General features: G+C 44.8%; 1 protein-coding gene across 1 annotated transcript in view; it reads left to right on the top strand.

Annotated features, from left to right (window-relative positions):
- Positions 1–12,358, top strand: part of LOC126175926 (15-hydroxyprostaglandin dehydrogenase [NAD(+)]-like) — a 94,632-nt gene that overhangs the window by 37,700 nt on the left and 44,574 nt on the right. Inside the window, exon 3 of the mRNA XM_049923000.1 lies at positions 10,641–10,764. Within this exon, the coding sequence (XP_049778957.1) occupies positions 10,641–10,764 (124 nt within the window). The remainder of the gene's footprint in view (positions 1–10,640; positions 10,765–12,358) is intronic.

Below are 12,358 nucleotides of genomic sequence, written 5' to 3'. Positions count from 1 at the left end.
TCTTTCTTGTCGGTTAAGTGCTGGAGATTTCTCCCTGAATTATCACTGCACGGTTGACCGTTGCATCTGAAGTAATTCTGTATTCCGTAATAATAATTCTTTTGGTTCCCATATTGTCTGTTTCTATGGTAGTCTCTGTGATAGTCATTACTATGGAAATGCGATCTTTCTCTGTAATTATTTTTACTCTGTCAACGGTTGTCATACGGGTGGTGTCGGTTTTGGTCACGATTTACGTTGTAAGAATAGCCTTGTCATGTCCAGTTATTATTTCTGTCATCGCGGAATTGTGAGGGATGTGACCTGTTATTGTGCTCCTGTTTTCACGTCCCGCGATTGTCAGTGTCAATTTCTAATTCTTGTAAGAGTCCCTGCAAAGTTTCAATGTCGTCTTAGCAACGTCCTGCCAAAATAATATGTCGTAAATGTTCAGGCAATTTTATTAAGCAAATGCGGATGAGTTCTGAGGGGCTGTATGGGTTTGAAAGATATTATGTAACATGTCTTCAAAATATTTGACAAGACTGGAGAATTCAGATTGTTCGAAATGTTTCATCATTATGATGCTATGTTTTACTCGGTCTTGTGCAGCTTGAGACCAATATGCTGAGAGGAAGGCATGATAAAATTATCCTTCGCTGTGGCAATCGTGAATGATCGATCGCATTCTTACAGCTGGTTCATTCTCTAAGTAGCCACACATAAATTCTAATCTGTTCTCTAATGACCAGTTGGGAGGAAAACAACGAGAGAATTGATGGAGCCACGCTTGTGGATGAATGTCGTTGCCAGAATTCTTAAATATTTTGAATTTACGTGTAGTAAAGAACAGCTTATAGTCAAAATCATCGTGTCGGCGAGTCACATATCGGTCATTGTTACGTCGTGTCGGCGGTTGCATATCAAAATTCGGTGCACATTGCCAATTTCTTTCATAATTTCCGAAACGCCCTGTGTTATTATTTTGTGGCTTTTCCGTATTTCTAAGTCCCTCTTCCCGTATTGGAGTGCGAGTGTCCTCTGAAATATGTAATTCTTGTATTACTTGTGCCAACTGATCTTGTACTTCCCGGATTTGTCTTTTGCACTGTGTATTGATTTTATTTTGATTTTGTTTGAATTTTTATAATTTGCTCATACTCTTCAGTGTCAGTGAAGGCTACAGGTCTTGTGTCATTCAGCTCATCATCTACCTTTGTAGATAATTTATTTAGCTGATCCGAAAGTTCGACTACTTTCTCTGATAATGAACTAATTTCCTCCATGTGTCTTTCTGAACCAATTTTCAGAGTATCTACTGTGTCTTTTAAGTTTTCATGAGTTTTTGCAAGTTGCGGAACCGAATTGGTAGATGCAACTGAGTCAATTTTAGCTTGCAAGGTCTCATGATTTTCATGAACAATAGTTTGCAGTTATTTTATGGCCGCTTCGTGATTCTGTAATGCATTTTCACGCCGCGAAAAAATAGGTTGAAAATGCTCACAAATTTGTGTTTTTACGTCATTACAGACTTTTGACATTTCGATTCAACGTTATGTAACTCAGTAGTTAAATCTTCACGTGTTTGTTCAAGCGTGATGCCTAACTTCCGAAGATTTTGTTCCATTGTGTCTAACTTTTGAAGATTTCGTTCCATTTGTTGCATTAATTGTAATAACAATGCACTGGTGTCTGAAACATGTTCCTGAGTACTTTTCGGCAGTGAATTTGCACCGGCAACATTCACATTTTGACAAGTGAAAAATGTGTCTTGACTCATTTGAGAAAACGGTGAGAACCCAAAACCTGAGTCTACAGTATTTGCAATATTATGTTCTGTCATTCCCAATTCCTGGGGCGAGCTGTTGTCGACCGATCGATCGATAATGCTTCCCTGTTCAATACCTGTTTCACTGTCTACACCATTATTTGACGCCCGCTCCATTTCCCTATGCACAGTTATCAAATTACTACTTTGAATGTCTGTTAATTCATTACACAGTGGTGTTGGTAAGCTACGCTCGTCATCACTATTATTTCTCGTTTACTTTGGAGCCTAGTGTTACGTTTGTCACACGCCATTTTTGTCACAATATTTCACACGATAACTCAGAAAAGCACAATTTGAAGAGCAAAAATAAGAGAACACATTAACATAGCGCTGAAAATAATATCTAGTTAATTGCAAGCGCAGCTGCGAAATACTTGGTGCAAATCTACATGCATGCCACAACTGTTTTACTGTACAACAGTGAAAGACTGCAACTACAAAGGAGATTCTCTCCACAATTACGCGCTAGCAGTAAACAAAAGCCACACTAATTACACAAACTACAAGAAAAAATCTGAAGATTCCAGTGAGGTATCCTTGGCTAAGGGTCGACATATGAAACGTCCCCTTTCAATAATTATACAAGACTGTGCTTAAACTGACACACAATATTTTTAGCGCAACGCAATCTGACTTTTAATAATCCCTACAAAAGAATGGCCCTGACTAACATTAACCTATACCTTTCACAAATCACTTACCTCACAAAAATCTTCGTTACTCGAACTACTGCAATACAGCGAGCGCCACTACTGCCAGCTAAATAAAAGATTCAAGCTACTGAAGGCACTAACTACAGATAGGCATAGTTATCAAATGAAAGATTTTGATAGAGAACAAACAATGTATTTACCTTAATAGTTTTCAAAAGTCATAATACATATAGCAGTTCATGACATCCAGTCTTACAAATTTCAAAACTCCGCCATTTCTCTCCCCACATCCACCACTGCTGGCGGCTCACCTCCAACTACGCAACGCTATGCGCTGTTAACATACAGCTGCCAAACACTATAATGGCAGACAACAATGCAAACTATCCACAGAATGCACACAGCACTGGCAGTGATTTTCATACAGAGCGCTACGTGGCGTTACCAATAAGAAAACCTAAACAGCCTACTTACACTGTGTCTCACATGGTGGTCAGCAATTCGTAATGACACAGCACTATGGCGAGAAGCAGGCACAACCTTAATCTTACTTTTATGAGAATCTGTTGCAGGTTTAGAAAACACAGCGCAAATCAGGGCCTGGTCAAAGTTATCGGCCGCTATGGCACCCGAATCATATTTCTCTAAGATATTCAAGACTTGGGGAAGTGATGATGATGTTTGATTTGTGGGGCGCTCAACTCGCGGTTATCAGCATCTGCACAAAGTCCCAATTCTTACAATCCATTTCTTTCACAATCCAATCTAAACGCTGTTGTGATGAAATGAGAAGGACAAGACAAAGACGCAGTGTCGGGCAGAGGAAATCCCCAACCACGCCGGGAATCGAACCAGGGACCCCATGATCCAGAGGTGCCACTTGGGGAAGTTATGGAAGAGAGTATTTCAAAATCTGTTGCCGTACTCTGCTATCTGGAACATTGAATGTTATTGCACCACGAATCATTAAGTCACTGTAAAAGTTGCCACATCTAGACTTAGATTTATACTTCCTAGTCATGCTCGTTAGTTTAGTGTAACACTGACGGTACGACTGTTCCGGCTTTTTCTGCAAGCGAAAGAACTGGTATATGGCTGCAGCTACTTGGACTTGCTGGTCATAGTACTTGGTTAATTCAGCGATTACTTCTTTATATTTGAGTTCGTCGGAAGAAGCAGTTTGAAACTGTTTCTGTATTAACTTGAACACTGGGGACTTCCCAATCGAGAGAAAGTATTGTAGCTTTACAGTACCTTGAACTCGATGAACTTCACAATGTGCTTGAAACTGTATCAGGTACTCGAGCCATTGCTCTTCCGTGTCGTTAATTGCTGCCACGGTGGTATGCTGGTCGGCCGCACTTGGTGAGTTGGTCGGTTTGTCTGTTGTGCGGCCGACACGACTTGTGCAGCCAGTAGTTGTTGCACCGTCCTCAGAAAGGTAACGATTTGTTGGCTCTGAAACTGAAAAATTTGTGTTCGATCCATCGCATTGCCCGCCGTGGTTTACAGTTTACACAAATACGTTATAGCAAAAAGCAAGCAAATCCTCTGAAAAGAGAAAATTCATTAGTTCTGTAGCTCCCCTCCTGGAATACATGCAAGAACACGACAAGAAATCAGCAATTAGAAACGAGCACACCTGCAAGCTAAAACTCAACAGAAGCAAGCAAAATCTTCGGCACTGAATTACACTTGTCGCCAGTTTTTGTGTCGTCTGGTTGTCACTGTAGGGCTGTACCACGGGAAGCAAGGAGAGGATGTTGTTTGGTGGCCAATATCGTCTTCCTATAACACAAATGCATGCATGTGTTAACGGGGTTCTTTATTAACTGAAACAGGAAGCTACTTAACTTGAGATAGTCGAGGTGTTGTGGTACAAGTTCTTCCATAATAGCCTCACTGCTGGTGAAGTACACTTCTGCTGTGCACACTAATCTGCTCGCTATGTGCTGCCTGAGACCGGGACTCTGATTGACTGTCTGAGACTGGACTGCTACTGGTGACTCGACTTGGTGAGTCACTCGATGACCAACTGGACCTTGCGGTCTGCAGCGGCGATCTAAATACTGGTGGCTGTGAGGCCGTTGGCGGCGAGTTTCTTGCGAATCTGTCTTTGGCCTCTCTCCTGACAGGTGCGTTGCTTGAGCCTACCATCGATCTTCTCGCAAACTCTTTGCCGCCTGGTGTGCTGGCGACAGCTTATGTCAGCACAGGAAAATAGTTATACAACGGATGGCTGAATGTATGTTACTGCTCTGGTAATACAAGACTCTGAGAACAATTTTGAGTCAGAATAAAAAGAATGCTGTATTTATGAGCCTGGACAAACAAGGCATTGATCATAGTCTAGTGGTATGTGGAAGAAAAGAGGTGACGACTGAAGTTTTATCCTCAGGCATTGTGTTATCAAGGAGGCCACATATCTCGGTACTGCAGACATTATTATCAACAGGTATGCGAGATTTCATTTAAGCTTAGCCTGGGCTCCAACATGGAGCGCCATTAAATTAAAACGGGAGAAACAGGAACTTCCGATTTCTGACGCGTCGCACTGCATAGCAGAAAGTCGATTCAGCTTCAAACCACAGCAGCACGTGCGCACGTGCAGAAGGCCTGTCTTCGGCTCCCGGAAGGGGACTCCACTATCGCTTCCGTCATCCAGCTGTGAGTGCTTCTCGGCTCTTGTCGGATCTCTACTTGTGACCCTCAGTACCACCAGTCTGATCCTACAGCAGTGACGGCAGCAACTACCACCACGTCATGGTATGACACCGTTTTTTCGGTGAAATACTGCACGACCTGCAGAGTGTTGTCTGGCGGCATACCTGAGAAATTCATTTGCAAAAATATATATCTCGCTTCTACAGCTCGCACTAGACTTCACCAGGACAGCGAGGAATTCAAAATTGAAACATGAGTTAGGCAAGGAGATTTCATGGCACCATGACTATTCTCAGCAGTACTAGACGAACATTTTTAGAACCTTAGACTGAGCAAAGAATGAAGGAATATGGATTCGTGTAAATAGATCTAAAATCACCATCGTTCTCCAAACGGCATTGTTCTTTTGCCTCTAGTGCAAATTAATTTCAAAATGAATGAAAAAGCTTAATAGATCAATGAATACGTCATGGAATTGAAAATTTTTGTCTAATCGAGACTCGATCCCGAATTTCCTGCTTTGCATGAGCGCTTGCTGTTAAGTGTTGGATTCTCTCAGCACACCTCCAGGTCACCATGTGGAGACAAGATGGTATACTCAGTGATGAAACATAGCCAGAAATATCTACTCTTAGAGTATGTGTCTAATTGTGTGGCGGCCGGAGTGGCCGAGCGGTTAAAGGCGCTACAGTCTGGAACCGCACGACCCCTACGGTCGCAGGTTCGAATCCTGCCTCGGGCATGGATGTGTGTGATGTCCTTAGGTTAGTTAGGTTTAAGTAGTTCTAAGTTCTAGGGGACTTACGACCACAGCAGTTGAGTCCCATAGTGCTCAGAGCCATTTGAACAATCTAATAGTGTATTTTAATACGACAGTATGCAATCTTAGGCAATTTATAACAATTACAACGCCTGATAATGGGACTTTGAAGCCGAAATCATGATTGTGTAAGTGTAAATGTAACACTGTAAATAAACAACAGTCTAATGGCGGTACTGACATTGAAGAAATATATTAAGACTGTTACCCCGCATTATGAAAAAAATTATTATTTGTTGCTTTAGTTGTAGCTTGATTTCCTATTGATAGATTTGAATATTGAAATATATACAGACACGCAAGATTTATAAATCTGTTGTTCTTGAGTGCAATGTCTATTCAAAAGATGTCGAGCCCTGGCCAAAATGAGTCTGCAAATGTTGTTGAAATGGCAAACACACAAATAGGGGCTCTGTGCATGAATGTTCGATCAGCCGCTGGAGCTCCGGAGAGGGGATGCGTGCACCTCATTGGCAGCGGCGTAATCATCCGTGGCAGCACCCTCGCGCCGCGGTGGCGGCTGTAGGAAATGCGGGGACGTAACTGGCGGCGCCCTTATTTTGAAGTGCTGCAGGCAAAGAAGTACGCTACTGGCCATTAAAATTGCAACACCAAGAAGAAATGCAGATGATAAATGGGTATTCATTGGACAAACTGACATGTGATTACATTTTCACGCAGTTGGGGTGCAAAGACCCTGAGAAATCAGTACCCACAACAACCACCTCTGGCCGTAATAACGGCCTTGATACGCCTGGGCATTGAGTCAAACAGAGCTTGGATGGTGTGTACAGGTACAGCTGCCTATGCAGCTTCAACACGGTACCAGAGTTGTGACTGGCGTATTGTGACGAGCCAATTGGTCGGCCACCATTGACCAGACGTTTTCCATTGGTGGTAGATCTGGAGAACGTGCTGGCCAGGGCAGCAGTCGAACATTTTCTGTATCCAGAAACGCCCGTACAGGACCTGCAACATGCGGTAGTGCATTATCCTGCTGAAATGTAGCGTTTCGCAGCGATCGAATGAAGGGTAGAGCCACGGGTCGTAACACAACTGAAATGTAAGGTCCACTGTTCAAAGTGCCGTCAATGCGAACAAGAGGTGACCGAGACGTGTAACCAATGGCACCCCATACCATCACGCGGAATGATACGCCAGTATGGTGATGACGAACACACGCTTCCAATGTGTGTCCACCGCGCTGTCGTCAAACACGGATGCGACCATCATGATGCTGTAAACAGAACCTGAATTCACCCAGGTTCGTCGTTGAGAACACCATCGCAAGCGCTCCTGTCTGTGATGCAGCGTCAAGTGTAACCGCAGCCATGGTCTCCAAGCTGATAGTCCATGCTGCTGCAAACGTCGTCGAACTGTTCGTCCAGATGGTCGTTGCCTTGCAAACGTCCCCATCTGTTGACCCAGGGATCGAGACGTGGCTGCACGATCCGTTACAGCCATGCGGATAAGATGCCTGTCATCTCGACTGCTAGTGATACGAGGGCGTTGGGATCTAGCACGGCGTTCCGTATTACCGATTCCATATTCTGCTAACAGTCACTGGATCTCGACCAACGCGAGCAGCAATGTGGCGATACGATAAACCGCAATCTCGATAGGTTACATTCCGACCTTTATCATAGTCGGAAACGGGATGGTACATATTTCTCCTCCTTACACGAGGCAACACAACAACGTTTCACCAGGCAACGCCGGTCAACTGCTGTTTGTGTATGAGGAATTGTTGGAAACTTTTCTCATGTCAGCCCGTTGTAGGTGTCGCCACCGGCGCCAACCTTGTGTGAATGCTCTGAAAAGCTAATCATTTGCATATCACAGCATCTTCTTCCCGTCGTTTAAATTTCTCGTCTGTAGCACGTCATCTTCGTGGTGTAGCAATTTTAATGGCCAGTAGTGTAGCACGAATGGCCATAGGTTTGCTTTACTCATGAGAGGTCGACACACAGATGCTGAAGAAACTGAACCGGCGGACACCTGAAGATAGACGCAACCTGTCCCGTGGGAGCCTACTCACAAAGTTTCAAGAGCCAGCTTTAAGTGATGAAGCCACACAAATGCTACAACGCCCAACGCATCGCGGGCGTGGTGACCGCGAGGACAAGACGGGACTAATTGTAGCTCCGAGGCGTCCCCTGCGCTCGTTCTTTCAGCGCTCCATACCTCAATGGAATGAAAAGAAGCCCTAATAACTGATACTATGGCAAACACCCTCTGCCATTCACTTCACAGAAGTCTTCAGAGCAAGTGCGTGTGTTGGAACATTAATAGCGGCATATATTTATTTACAACTTACACAAAATGGGTACGTGTTTCAAGGTCTTACTGTCCTTCATCACAGTCCAGCTCCTGCTGGTGCGCCAGGCTTGTAAGTTTCTTGGAGCTCCCAGCTCGCCTGCTCACCGTCTTGTTGCCCATCCACCTCTGTACCGCCTTTTTTCCCGCCGTCCCCGGGCTACGTTGCCGTTTGGGATCCGTGTGCAACGTGTACTAGAGTCCCTCGGTGTGGAGTCTGTAAAACCCCAAATCCAAGGTTTTAACCGCCTGCCACCCTGGTTACTGAAGAGGCCCAGAGTGATTTTAGATTTATTGCAGTACAAGAGAGATTGCACTCCTGCCACCGTTTTTAATGCAGCATTTTCTGCCATTTTATCTGAGCTCCACGACTATGTAGCTGTTTTTACGGATGGGTCGAAACAAGGGGATTCTGTTGGTTGCTCAGTTGTTTTTCCATATCGTGTCCTCAAGGTCCGACTGCCTCAGACTTTTACTGTCTTTGATGCAGAATTGTCTGCGATCTTGCGGGCACTGGAGCACATGAGACATTCTTCCTCTCCTAAATTTCTTGTCTGTTCCGATTCACTCAGTGCCCTTCACTCATTGCAACATTTGTATCCGTCAGACAAAATTATCCAGACCATCCAGGATGCCCTCCTCCGACTACAGCGACTGGGGAAGGTTGTAGCTTTTTGCTGGGTTCCGGGGCATGTCGGCATTGCTGGGAATGAAAGGGCAGATCTCGCAGCCAAGAAGGCGTGTCTCGATCCACAAGTATCTCAGTGTGCTATCCCCTCGCACGCACTCACCTCGCTGTTGAGCTCACGGGTCATGTGTCGGTGGGAGGATGAGTGGCAGGAAGTGACTGACAATAAGCTCCGTATAGTCAAGCCCACAACGCGTGTGTGGTGTACTTCCTTTCAGCCCCATCGACGGGACGAGGTTCTCCTCACTCGGCTTCGAATAGGCCACAGCCCTATGACGCATGGCTTCCTTCTCCGGCGAGAGGACCCTCCAATGTGTGGTGCTTGTGGCGTCCAGGTCACTGTGCGCCACGTTTTATTGGATTGCGTTTTATTTTCTGACCAGCGGGTCGCGGCTGCCTTGCCAGCGGACCTGCCATCTCTTTTAGGCAACACTCGGACGAATGTGGTTAAAGTTTTAAAGTTCTGTGCCTTGTCAAATGTTTTTACAAAGATTTTTGGGAGAGGATTTTAATTTGCTCACTGTGTGGCAAGCTCGCCCATATTTTATGTAAGTGGCCAGCCAATAACAATTTCCTGTGACATTTTTGTTGCTATGTTTCCCCTTTCCTTAGGTTTTACTTTCTTATGTAGCATTTTCCTTCTTTTCCTGCTTTCTTTGAGTGTGTGCTTTAGTTTTCTTAGGTCTGTCCACATTCGTTCCTTTTAATGTGTGTCAGGGCGCTGATGACCTCGATGTTGAGCGCCCATAAGCCCCAACACACACACACACACACACACACACACACACACACACCAGCACTGGGTATACCCCATTGCCAGCGATGTGGGAGTCGTGGGAGACCCTTAGCAGCGCCAGCTATGTTGATACTCGAATGGAGCGGTCTGTTGCCTGACGAATCTCTGAAACAGTTCTGAAGCGAATTTCATGAAGTTCGTTCTTCAATTTAGGAATAAAGTTGAACTCACAACGGGTTATGTGTGGCGAGTGTGGCGGGTGTGCAGCACTTCCCGCCGCCATCGATCGAAAAATTCGGTCACAACTTCTACTATATGAGTCCGAGCATTCCAATATAAAATGAAGTGCGGCGCTTGGAGAAAGTGTCGCTGCTTCTTTCTGTTAATTGGCAGCAGGCGGTGTTCCAAAAATGAAGAGCTTAGAGAGAGAAGCCGCCCAGCCTTGTGCAGGGCGATGCTCGGCCGTCTACGACCTAAGTTCTGGCTGATTTGTTCGGTCCATGAGGTTGGGAAGTACTGTACCATCAGCCAAACTCCCCGCACTTAAGCCCTTGTGACTGCAACCTGATTCCTAAACTGAACGAAACTCATCAAGGCATTCGCTTCAGAACTGTTACAGGGATTCGCCATGTAACAGACCGCTCCGCTCCAACTACCAAGACAAATGGCGGTGCTAAGGGTATTCCACGACTTCTACGTCCATCGCAACAGGTTATACACTACAACTGCATGTATTTCGTGTCAGTTGTTAATAAATAGTTAGCCCTACTAAAGTTTAACCCTCGTATGTACATGTAGATGTGGATGCAGATCAGTAACAATGAAAGTTAGCCAGGTGTGGGGCCGTGTTCACATAGCCTAATGTCTGAGCCGACTGCTTGCGAGCAGCAGGAAATCCAAATTAGAGTTCCGATCAGTTCTCCTTCGCGCTGGTAACGAGCTTTCTTTTCCAGATCGTGGCGTCGGACGCTGACGAGGCGGCAGGGAAGAAGGCCTTGGAGGAACTGGAGACGCAGTTCGGAAAGGGGAAGGTCGTCTTCGTCAAAGCGGACGTCACCAACAGCAGCTCGCTGGAAGGTAGCGCCCCCTCTCTGGAACCACTGGAGATGTCTTCCAGGAGGCCTCCAAGGCTCATCATGTTATTGATTCTTCTGCTCACTCTCCATAACACTAGCATAGTAAAGTGTCCTATCTTCCAGTTTCGCTGCTAAATAAGATTTGTCTGCACTCTAATTGTTTTTCAAGAGTGACATGCTAGGTAAACCAGTGTAATTCTTTCGATTACTCCTAGCTACCCATGCGTAAACCATTACCTGTGTGATCTCCCAATCCAATTCCTATATAACCACTCTTTTATCACGTCGTGTGCTTCTACTTACTGTCGCTTACTGATGTCGTGATCAATGCCAAACCCAACGCAACCTCATCCCCAGTTTGTTGGAAAATTGCGTTTCATGTTTTATAAATGCTTGTTTTTCAACAGTGTGATGAATAAGGACAAGCGGGAAGTCTGATACAAAGTCGGGATACTGTTGATACAATAATTACGGTAGTAAAACAGTCTATCAGCGACACCCAAAGTCCTCCTTAATATCAAACAGTTCATTAAATTGGCAGCTACCTTACGGTTTACGGCACGAAAAAGATACTTACTCTGCCACTGAAAAATGGGACCATAGAGGATGAGGACTGACAGTCGCTTACCTCCAGCGTGCCAATACAAGAGGATACTGCGTCGAGCCACTTCAGACACACTCCGCTGCCCTCTGCTTTGTACAGGGCGGCCAAAATAAAACTGGCCTGGAAAATATTTTTGGAACCTTAAGATAGGCAACCCAACTCAAAAAGCGCGAATGATGTAGGTTGCCAAAACTATTTTCCGACCCGGGTGCAGGTGACGTTGTCTACCTTACGGCGCATGGCACACACTGGTGTGCAGATCTTAATGACGAAAGTAACTTCCGCTTGATGTGTCACTGCCGAATAACGTAGCTTGATGAATTTCGACCACTCATAGATAGAAAGAATTGCTACAGTACAACAGAGAAGGTAACTGAAGGAAGTAAGAAATGCGACGGGGGACACTGACACTTTTGTTCAAAGACAATAATTTCATTGAAGTCACTATGATTCAAGATGGTCCCTGTTGTTGTTGTTGTTGTCTTCAGTCCTGAGACTGGTTTGATGCAGCTCTCCATGCTACCCTATCCTGTGCAAGCTTCTTCATCTCACAGTACTTACTGCAACATACATCCTTCTGAATCTGCTTAGTGTATTCATCTCTTGGTCTCCCTCTACGATTTTTACCCTCTACGCTGCCCTCCAATACTAAATTGGTGATCCCTCGATGTCTCAGAACATGTCCTACCAACCGATCCCTTCTTCTAGTCAAGTTGTGCCACAAACTCCTCTTCTCCCCAATTCTATTCAATACCTCCTCATTAGTTATGTGATCTACCCATCTAATCTTCAGCATTCTTCTGTAGCACCACATTTCGAAACCTTCTATTCTCTTCTTGTCTAAACTACCGTCCACGTTTCACTTCCATACATGGCTACACTCCATACAAATACTTTCAGAAATGACTTCCTGACATTTAAATCTATACTCGATGTTAACAAATTTTTCTTTTTCAGAAACGCTTTCCCTGCCATTACCAGTCTACATTTT

The sequence above is a fragment of the Schistocerca cancellata genome, chromosome 3 (assembly GCF_023864275.1).
Source record: "Schistocerca cancellata isolate TAMUIC-IGC-003103 chromosome 3, iqSchCanc2.1, whole genome shotgun sequence".
NCBI classification, from domain to species: domain Eukaryota; kingdom Metazoa; phylum Arthropoda; class Insecta; order Orthoptera; family Acrididae; genus Schistocerca; species Schistocerca cancellata.
The sequence above is the reverse complement of the archived record's forward strand: the minus strand, read 5'-3'. Positions and strand labels throughout refer to the sequence as shown.